This window comes from Akebia trifoliata, chromosome 8, assembly GCF_017979445.1.
Source record: "Akebia trifoliata isolate Shusen 1 chromosome 8, ASM1797944v1, whole genome shotgun sequence".
Lineage (NCBI taxonomy): Eukaryota > Viridiplantae > Streptophyta > Magnoliopsida > Ranunculales > Lardizabalaceae > Akebia > Akebia trifoliata.
Genome location: NC_141382.1, coordinates 42,887,407 through 42,898,756, shown reverse-complemented (window position 1 = coordinate 42,898,756; position 11,350 = coordinate 42,887,407). Strand labels below are relative to the sequence as shown.

Sequence of the window (11,350 nt, the reverse complement as noted above, 5' to 3'; positions counted from 1 at the left end):
AACTGTCAAAGAAGGCAACTCAATAGTTTGAAAAGGAGGGAGGCATGTGATATTTGACTGATTAATGGGGTCTAGGTCAAAAAAATGCTGGTAGGTGAAGAAGATGATGATAATTTAAATAACTAATTGAGAAAAAACCCTATAACATTGAAAGTCAAGAGAAGGAATCTATTTTTTATGGGTAAGCTCAACTTTGGAAAAAAGAAAAAAAAAATTAAGGTGTAGCTTCCTAAGTTGGTAAGGTTTATGAGAGTTGATACCACGACCTTTGTCCAGGCTCTATATGCATATAATACTATGTTCTATAGATAAAGGATAAAGCTTCCATAAAGACCAGTTAGCAAGGTTTTTGGTCAATCCAATAAGAATTGTTTACTTGTGTCACAATATGAGAGAAAAGTTGGATTCAACTTATGTAATGTAGTCCTCCTTTGTTCCCTGCAATCTTTTCCCATATATGGGAAATCAACAACCCTTTGGAAAGAGTCACCTTAGTCTCTGTGGGGTTAATATCAGACTAGAGATCTAAACCCCACCTTTACAATTAAACTTATTTAATTGTAAAAAAAATGTGAGAACCCCTCTATTTGCATAATTGCAAAGAATTGTATTCCAAATGGTAACTTAGCTTAACAGGATCATAGACTGATTCTATCTTATATTTCCTTCAGTTCGCAGTTTCAACAAAGAGCCAATTCTCGACAATCTTGATGAATGAATGATAAAAACATGTAAGTGCATTACTTGGGATAATCTGAAACATATATATATTTTTTTTTATTCAGAAAATTGTGCTACATGTTGAAGCGAGATCGATAAAATTACAACTAGAACATGTTTGTTGTTGCTAGATTACGATGAGATTAAAAGTTTCCCACCATAAACAAACTTCAGCAACAAAGTAACTTCTACAGTGCTAATGAGATTATTTTTGTAAGAGGAAAGATAAAAATTACTCCATCCTTCACCAAACAAGTAGCAATACAAGAATGTGATCAAGACGCCAGTGTTCACGAGTAACATATATACCTCAGTTTTAATCTACCTTGAAAGAAGTGGGCACATTTTGTTCGATCCAGTAATGGTTATCTGCCAAATTACAATGGGGAGACATTGTGGGCCGAGGAAGCTCCATTGTCATCTCCATTTTCAGATGCCGAGCTAGTATCCATTTCCTTTTCGGGAGATTCAAGTTGCAAACACTCCGCAACTGACATATTGGATGAGCCATGGTAATAGTCCGAATCACGACTCCTAATGGGCAGACTTAGATCTTCCTTCTTCACAACATTGAGTACAATCCCATTATGGATCTTTTCAGGTTGCAGAAGATCTCCTTCGGTTAATGTAATGCTAGGAGTCGTGGAAGCTCTACTGCCCACATCTCGCTGATCGTAATCTGTGCTCTCTGAGCTTCTATCGGGTGTTGTCACCCTAGAACCAATCATGATGTGGTCTGCATCAACATCGAAAGTTTGGATGAAGTCAATGAACATATTTGCTGACGTTGTCCTCATTAAGGGCCCACCGGATCTTGTCCAACAATGAAGGTCCGCACTCTCTGACTCGCTGTCGCTTCCATCGTGTGCATTACGGTGGCCACGGGAATTCCGACCCGAAGGCCCTGCCATGTTCACACTATTCCCTTGATGGAATGAAGAAGCGGCATCAGAAAGTATGTCATCCTCGAGGGATCCTGTTGAGTTCTCACGTGCGATGCAGTTCCACGAGGGAATCCTTTTGGAAGCATTAAACCTGGTTGTGCTGGCTAGTCCATGAGAAGTTGCGGCCTTCTCGGCACTTCTTTTGAGCCTACGCATGTGGTTGAGAAGAGCTACACACTCGTCCAGTACAAGCTCGATGGCACAATTGGCCTTTATGGCTGATAGCTTCTCCCAAGTGCACCTCCTGCCTTGGTTGGCTGCCTTTTGAAGCTCTGTATATGATGGGTTCTGGATAATTTTCAAGTGCTGATATAGAAAACAAATAAACAAACAAACAAAAAAGAGCTCAATGATTATTTGAATCAAATACTAACATTACAGTCTGAAAAAATAGAACACTAAGAACTCATATACAACTTGGATGAATTTCGTAAACTACCTGAGAAAGCGTGGCAGGCATGACAATTGTGACATCACCCTCCCAATCTTGAGCAAATAGCTTGGCAACTCCCCCCAAAGGAAAACCGAGTTCGAGTACTTGGTTGCATCTATGTTTAACCTCCATCTCCACAAGGTGAGCAAGCTAACATAGTTGAAACATATTGTCATTGTTAGTTTCCATTTAAGAATGAAAAAAGGAGGCCAAAAGGCTATAACAATCTAAAATGCATGTAGAAGATTACTTTCTCTATAAATGTACCTTGGCAGCGAAGTTGCCTCCATAAGCTCTTACAATCTCCTTCAACCTCAACAATGGCGCAATGTGAGGGTTTGCCTGACTAACAATGAAATGGTTGACATTGAACAGTTCTTTCAACTGCATCATGGGTAAATCACTCTCCAAACTGCCATCCCTCCACCTACGCACTTGTGTACCAGACATCTCATCGGGATCCAAGTGAAATGGTGGATGATAAGGAACAATCTCACCACTTCTATCCTTGGCCATCAGTTCCTGAGCCTCAAACAGGCCGGGAAAAGCACAAGAAGCCGTCACTGCACTCCATATAACTACATGAGGTGATGTCAAGTAGTTAAGGCATCTAGGAGGCTCGTGCTTCCTCGGGGAACAAACTGTGATCCCGAGAATCCGACCCGTCATGTCGTATGCCTCTTGGAATGTCAGGTTGCTTGTGAGATGCCTCAATAACATCTGTAATTGCCTAATCTCGTGAACGGCTCCTTGTATCATAACTCTCTTTATAATTGTGAAAATTCCACCCATCTGATCGAAGAACTTTAACGAGTGCCAGGAATCCTCAAAGAAGATTTGGAGTTCGGGCCAAGACCTTGTGGCCACAACAGAACACATGACAGAACCTACACTCGAACCCGCAATTATCCGAGGTAGAAGCTTATGCTCCACCAAAGTTTTCACCACACCGATATGAAAAGCTCCGAGTGATGCACCACCACTCAAGAGCAATGCCGTCCTCCCAAAAGCATGTCTCGTCTCATGCATAAACGCCAGCTTCTCTTCCAAGAGAAGCTCTTCTGAATCCGAGTCACAAACCATTCTCATCTGCATTGAGACCTCATCAATGTAATCTTTTATGAGCTTGGGCACATGGAGTCTACCCTTGTGAAGCTCGGGATTACACATATTACCCAAATTTCTAATCAAATCAGCACGCATACAGAAGATTATATCTCTCAGAGATCCCTCATGCCTACGGTGCTGAAGCTCTTGGAGCTTGTTCCTCACAAGTTCCTCATCGTAAAGGTCCGATTCATTCATCTTCGATGTCTCCTTATCGAGCATTTTAGCAGCATGAGCCCATTCTTCATACGTCAAAGCGGCTCTCGTCATATTCCTCCAGAATTTTCTCCGATAAGCCAACTCGGCCTTTAGTTTCACATTTGTGCATCTCTTCAATAGGAAAGCTATGACTGTCACCATTACCAAGATCCCTTGTGGGTTTGTAGGGTGAAACCATGAGATGATTGGTATTACTAAGTCCTTAAATCTAAAGAGAAATTTTAACAAAACATTGAAGATCTGATGCCTTAATTGTGATATTGAGCGGCAAAACAAGACCCTGAAAGCAATCGTTCGTCCTATGATCGTAGAGGGACCAATCGAAAATGGATGGACACTGGCTTCATTTGTGATATCCATATCTCAGAGGAAAGAAATGGAGATAATAAAGTTTTTTTTTGGGTGCCCAAAACAGAATTCAAACAATATCGGAATAAATCTTACGTGATGAGGTTGAGATTTTGGAATGCAACAAGAAATTTTGATTTTTTTTTGTAAGATTTACAAATCAGGGGGAAAAAATGATTTGACCCAATGCAAGGGGATTTGGCCCTCAGACGCTAATTTGCAGAATCCCTCACCCAAAATGTAGATAGAGAGCTAAGTAACAAATGGGTATTCCTCTAGAAACCATAAATTAACAAAATTCTTCCAACAGTTACAGATAGAAAAATAATAACTTTTTTTTTTTCCACAGAAGGGTTTCCTTTATTCTCTCTCTTTTTGGTCCAAGACTGTAAGTTTGCAAAAAAAAATTACCCCAATTCAGAGGAAATAATGGGTTTTCTGATAGAATATTAAATTCAACAAACCAACCCCAAACAATTCAGAAGAGATAACAAGAATTTACCAGAAAAAATCTTTTCATCCGCAAATAAACCCCAAAATTGTGAATTGGGATCTAATGACAATGGTGAAATTTTCAGAATAATTGAGACCCACAGAGACAGACCAAGGATTTCGACCCCCAAATTTCAGTTCCCACAATTTTTCCACCAAATCAAGAGCAACAAACTCACTCTCCACCTAAAATCCGAAAAGCGTTCTCAACCCAAACCCTTTATCCCCAAAAACCAGCCCAACAATCCCAGAATTCAAAACCAGAGAGAGAAAATGAGAACCCAGAGTTGAATTTATGAGTAATGTGGAAACAGAAACCTTGGAATTTGAAGAGATCGAATAGATAAAATAAACATCGGGATTTGAGAAGGTCGAATTCATAACTGAAACCAAAACTCGTGACGTCAGTCTGGACCAGCAGAGGAAGAAATTGAGATAAGGGAGAGAGAGGACTGCCCATATCTGTCACGAAGCTTCTTTCGCTTGAAGGGTTAGAACTTTCCATAAATAGACAACAAAATAAAAACGGTTATCAGATACTATAGATAACTGTTTTTATTTTATAGTTACCTCATAATTTATGTAATTATAATTACATCCCTAGAAATTAATTTTTATTTATTTATTTTCCTCAAATTCGTTTTAAGGATATTAAGGTCTAAGGAATACTTGATTAATCGATGCACGTAATGAACCACTATCACAAATTTCTCCAACTAGGAAGAGGAGAACAAATTCAAATTGTGAGATCGAATATGGGGTTGTGCAGTGTTGTGGTCATGGTTTAAAATATCAGAATGTATCGATCATTATATATCAGTCTTGGCCAAGATTGATATGAAATATTGACCATAAAATATTGAATATTTTGAGAATATATCGATTATGTATTTATTTGTATCGAATATATCAATTGATATCGTATTAATTTTTTCATTAATCGAAACATTCAATCAATATGATATTTTAAATCAAGGTTGTACGATCAAGGAAATCAATGATCTAATGATAATGGGAAGTTGTAAATGATATTTATTTCAAATAGGGGTTCATTTCTTGTTTTGAGTATTTTGATATCGTAATTATTTTTAATTTATTATACTAATGATATTAATATTAATATAATTGTCTACTATTGTCACGTCTTGTATTTTGAACCTATTCATCCAATTCAAAATTCGACCGAATATTTGATTCAAAATCCGAATATGGAATAATGTAAATTTAACTTCTATGTCGTAAGATATTATTAAATTTTATTTTTTTTAACAAAAAAAAAAAAAAAATTATATGAGCATGAATTCTAGCACGTTAGAAACCTAAGCAAAATTTTCAATTCAAAGTATTAACCATAAATTTTTCAAAAGTATTATTATTATATGTATTTTTCAAAACAAGCAGTGTGCAAATCACATAAATGATGATTACATTGCAACAATTTATTAAGAAAAACAATTAAGTCATCTAGCAGAAAATTATGATGGTAACATGGGTACCATTTCTCCCTTAAATATCAATTAAAATCCAAAAGAAAAATTAAATAAAAACATGATTTATTCGAGTTCGCCCATAAACCGAATCTAACTCAAAATGTCACCAATTTATTCTTGTAATATTATTAAGGGTGAGACTACAAGCAAACTTCCTATATATTATAATAAACATTAAAAATAAATCCAAATTATTGAAATATCAAATAAATAAACACAAGGTAAATTCTACAATGAATGCATGAAATGAAACGAATGGCATAACTCAACACACACAAACCATTAATATCATTGGAATGGTTACCGTATTTATGACAATTAATACATCGGAATCGTCCATCATCCATTATCCTAAACAAAAGATCTTCCTGCAAGATTTTTGGGATTTTCAACCCAAGGCCCTTTGAACCCACTTATTTCACATAATTTAAATAATCGTGTTTTTCCTAATTTTTTTTAAAGAATATTTTCAAGATACATGTTTTATGCTCAATGAATGTGATACCTGAGTAAAAATAAATATATAAATCTAAACTCATCATGGCATATACCAAAGAAAATATTTTCAAATATGAAGACAAATTCAGAACAATTCACGTATTCATTTTTAGACGATTATTCTAGCATGCAATATTATGAAATATATATATATATATATATATGTTTAAGAAACAATCTAGATCTATCATTAATGTAAATCTAAATAGAACTCCCATGTCACCTCTACCTCTAAAAGAAAATACTCATAATCTTCATTAAGACTGAGAACCTAAGATCCTCCTTTTAAAAAATCTTTTTTCGACGAATCTAGATTTGTTACCTTGATCAGATTTACCTCTTCCAATGATTCTTCGATGGGTTATTGTAAAAATAAATAAATAAATAAATAATATATACAATAATAAAATTAAATCCTTGATTTAGTTTTCACAAAATGCATGAACCTAACATTAACGGAATTTTTGAAATTTCTCTCCTAATTTTACTTAATCAAGCCACATGACACAATTTAAGATACTTAAATCTAGCCTTAATTTGTTGTCCAACAAGATTTTGCCAAGTAAGCAAATGATGTATGTAGCCAACCCAATATTTTTAAATTTGTATTTTATTTTATTTTTTCTCTTTTATAGGAATATAAATACGCATTTAAGATTAATAAGTATCTTAAAATCAATACTTAAATGATCCAAGATTCAATATTAAGAAAGGCTTAATAAAGACCAACCTTTAAAGAATTTGAAGTCTTTTCAAACTTTCTTATGGTTTTGGCTTGAGATTTCAAGTTTCCAATTTTATTTAAAACCCTTCAAAATTGAAGACTTAAATGCCTTCACAAAGCTTCTACGTAAAACTAAGGTTATCTGTCTCCAACAACAAATATTATTTTAAGTTGAAATTTATGGACCATGCCCTAGCCAAAGTAATTCATTTTGAAATACGTAATTTAGCCTAATTCTGGAAATTGAATTCATGGGTTACGAGTTTTCACTTGGGCTTATTTATATTTATCATTAATACTTATATATATATATATATAGATATATATATATATATATATATATATATATAATATATATATATATATATATATTATATATATATATATATATAGATATATATATATATTATATATATATATATATATATATATATATATATATTATTTATATTCAAGAATTCCTTGGGGCCACCCTTCAAGTTAATCCTTGACTCAACTAATTGCACGTAAGACTTTCCGAGGGGATGGTGCGTGTGACCATGAGATTAGTCTCACTTGAAGGGTGAGGATACCCACGATAAGCAATAATAATAATAATAATTGTCCACTAATCAATATCAAAGTAGCTCAAAATATACATGTTACAACATTCTTATTTTAGGTATTTTTAAATATTTTATCATATAATGATTAAGAATCCTAGGCATCCTATACATAAGGATGGGGAGATTGAATAAGATGTTGCCAATAGAATAATAGTTAAATTGTTAAAGTAGATAATGCTTCTCAAGTTCTATGTATCCAACATATGTATATCAATCACTTCGAAAGAAATTTTAATAAGACAACAATAAGTCTAACCATACTTTCATTACATCAAATGTTGGACGATGAAAAAGCATCATGAACATCTTCAAGACCAGATTGTAAAGATTGATAAGTGAAAAGATTTATAATAAAATGAAATGAAACGGACGTTTTTGTAAAAATGTAGTAATAACTCTGACAAGTATGGTTTTAAAAGTTGTCCGAGATCGAGACGTATTGTCCGAGTTTACTTGATGTCAGAGTTGAACAAGACCAATTCACAAATCACTTTTTTTTTATCGAGATTTAATACCTCACGTTCATTTTTTTGATTTTTTGAACGAAACGTCTCAAACGTATCAAAAAACTCATCCGAGACAATTCGGTATTGGGCCTAGACAAGACGAAATGTGGAACTAAGTTTTAAAACCATGTTGATAAGTGATAAACTAAAAGAAAGTTAACAAAGATGATTGTTTCTTTCGCTTCCTTCTCGTGCAAGTGCCCATGATATCAGTTTAAATTTGATTATCTTAACTCATTGCAAACACCCTAGATATTAGTTAGAATTTATCAAAGTCAAAGGTTTTTAAAGATATATATATTTTTTTCTTTCAAATGAGGAATGTGTCTCTAATTAATCTACAATGAGGAGAGGGGGGTCCTTCAAATAACCATAATAACATATAAATCAGAATTCCAAAAGTGTAAGATAAGATTCAAATGGATTGAAGAAACCGTTTCGGAAACTATATGCGTATGTCATAGATGGTTGACCGCACGAGACAAAATCTTATTCGATTACGTGATAAGTGGGCCCATCAATGGTTCAATGAACAAGGCGCTGTAACGGTCATGATCAATCTTACATCAAAAATGATATTTTAGACCATAAATGTAGCTTTAAATGTGTTGAAAAGCTGTATGGGCCGGGACATATCGATCGCATCGATACGTCACTATCATTGTAAGCAAAGAAAGCTTTCGTAACGTTTTCACTTACACTCCAAGACACGTGTGTTGGGGGGGGGGGGGGGGGGGGTTGCGTTAAGTAAGTAACTATATAATATCAAAATTGATGTTAGGTCTTCGCTTTGGGGATAATAATTTGTTTTTTTCATTAAAATAGACTCATGGGTCTTTCTACCTCAACGTGGTATGTAGGGGTGTCAATGGATAGCCAAAATCCGAATTCGAATTTGAAAAATCGGATATTATCCGAAAATTTCGGATATCGGATTCAGATTCGAATGTCATTTTAACATTCGAATGAGTTTCGAATTGGATATTGCGATATCTGATTCGATAATATCCGCTCCGATAACAATATATATATATTGTTATATCATGTAGTTATGTTTTACAACAAAACTTTTTATATATGTGTTATGTATTCGTTTCATACAACGAAATTTTATTTTTAAAACTTCATCTTCTCTAATAGTCTAACCCACCTTAATGGCTAAAGCCGTAAAGAATCAGACGACGTAACGGCGGGTTTCGATCGAACTTCGTAACCACTATCTTCTCCGGTCGGCGAGCATCAAGTACGTATTCTCTCCTCTCTCTCTCTCTGATCCGATCTGAACCGGTCGAAGTGATTTTTCGGACAAATCTGTGGGTTTCATCGTTTCAATTGTGCGAACTCTGACACATCTTCTCCGGCCGACGAGCATGCAGGTGCATATTCTCTCTCCCTCTCTCCAATCCAATCTGAACCGCTTGGAGTGATTTTTCGAACAAATCTATGGGTATCATCGTTTCGACTATGCGAACGACAGTTTGAGGGATGGTATTTGTAGGATTTTTTATCGAATCGGATATTATCGGATATCCGATATATTTTTCGGATTCGAATTCGAATGTTTGTTAGGGATATCCGATCGGATTCAAATTCGAATTCGAATAGTATTATTTATTTTCGGATTCAAATTCGGATATAGCACTATCCGATCGGATAGCTATCCGTTGACAGCCCTAGTGGTATGATTCTTCATGATTCCCCTATTGTGGAGAGTAGGTCAATCATTGGACTGGGCTTTGGCCCGATTTATCATGGATCAAGTTCGGGTTGTGTTACTAGGTCCACTTAAAAATCAAGTCTTATTAATCCCCATTTTTTTTTCTTTTTTAATGTTAAGAGGGTTAAGAGCAACTCCAACGCACTTGGACTGGAATTCTCTACTTTGAAATATTTTGGAGAGAGAGAAAGTGGGAGAGGCAAAAGAAGTGAGTGAGATTCTCTCTCTACCTATTCGGTAAGAAATGATAGTAGTTGTGAAACATTTTACTTTAGTTGAATTTGAGGAGAGACATTTTGACTAGTATTGTTAGAGTGTAAACCCCTTGAATAAGCAAAATGACTCTCTATAATAAAATGCCTAGACATTATGCCTATTTGCGTTGAAGTTGCTCTAAAGTAGATTGAAAAAGAAAACAAGATTCTTAAGTCCCATTTCAAGTTTCCTTACTAATCCGGATTCATGGTTAGCATTCAAGTTTAGGAGTTAGGTCTATCGGGAAGTCTAGATCAATTTCTTTTATTATAATTTATTTATATATGGGCCATGATGTGGTGACTCGTGAAAAAACACATGATCTAGACCATAATACAACCGTCCTCTTTATTTAGATTTTGGGATCAACAATTTAAGTTTGAAATTTTCACAATTTTATGAGTATTGTAAGGTGAGTTTCTTTTTCTCACTTAAAAATAAATTGGATTAACTAAAATTATAAGATATTTTTGATGAAATATATCTTAAAATTGATTTATGATATTTGTATATTTATGAAAGTAAATTTAATATTTAACGTGAGTGACCTTGCGACATAGTGGTTATTAGAGAATCAATAAGTTTGAGGGTGTCTCGGACTGTAGATTTCGTAGACTCATATTTATCTTAAGACTAATGATTTTTTGACTCAAAAATACTCACTCGGTTTATACGTGGCTGACATGGCAAGGGCATAGTACCGTTGATCTTTTTTCCTGGTGTATCCCGAAGAAAAAGATCTTTGGTTTTGTGCCCTTGTTACGTCAATCACCACGTACAGATCGAGTGAGTCTTTTCGAATCAGAATATCACACTCTTATCTTAAATATATAATTGTTGAGTATTAGAGAGTTTCTTCTGAAGTAATCATGATACATCATTCAAGTAATTCAGGGTTAAGGTGCTATGCAAATTAAATAGCACCAAATGTACACAACTTGGAACATTTCTAGCGTAATTTACACTTCGCAGTGTCCAATGGGATCATTGGAGTTGAATATGATGTAATATTTCTTATAAGAATAATGCTGAATTGACATCTTGAATGATAAAATATCTATGATTCCTATCCACTTTCACGTCAAGACGTGCAATATGAGGTTCCACCTTGAGGTCACTCCATCACGACTCTTCTTATAATCCTCTCTTTTTCATGGGTTGTGTAAGGTTCTCACTTGTTTGGTATCGATCCAATAAGAAATTTATTAGATATGTACTCGATCCGATCTATCATTTTCAAGTTTGGATCTGATCTAATACTATATGCATTATTCCGAATCCGATCAAATCTG

At 34.7% G+C, this 11,350-nt stretch overlaps 1 protein-coding gene across 1 annotated transcript; it reads right to left on the bottom strand.

Moving 5' to 3' along the window:
• Positions 1–858: 858 nt before the first annotated feature.
• On the bottom strand, positions 859–4,748 carry LOC147396963 (triacylglycerol lipase SDP1-like). Its single transcript, XM_086452306.1, has 3 exons — positions 2,365–4,748; positions 2,104–2,247; positions 859–1,970 (listed from the first exon to the last, which is right to left on the bottom strand). Exons 1-3 carry the CDS (start codon positions 3,781–3,783, stop codon positions 1,098–1,100), a joined length of 2,436 nt encoding a protein of 811 aa, XP_086308432.1. The 5' UTR covers positions 3,784–4,748; the 3' UTR covers positions 859–1,097.
• Between the last annotated feature and the right edge of the window lie 6,602 nt (positions 4,749–11,350).

Excerpts from the sequence above, each read along its gene's own strand:
- LOC147396963 (XM_086452306.1), bottom strand. The coding sequence starts at position 3,783 with ATGGATATCACAAATGAAGCCAGTGTCCATCCATTTTCGATTGGTCCC. Across the intron at positions 2,248-2,364 it reads GAGGCAACTTCGCTGCCAAG|CTTGCTCACCTTGTGGAGAT; the intron begins GTACATTTATAG and ends CAACTATGTTAG. Across the intron at positions 1,971-2,103 it reads TGCCTGCCACGCTTTCTCAG|CACTTGAAAATTATCCAGAA; the intron begins GTAGTTTACGAA and ends TTTCTATATCAG.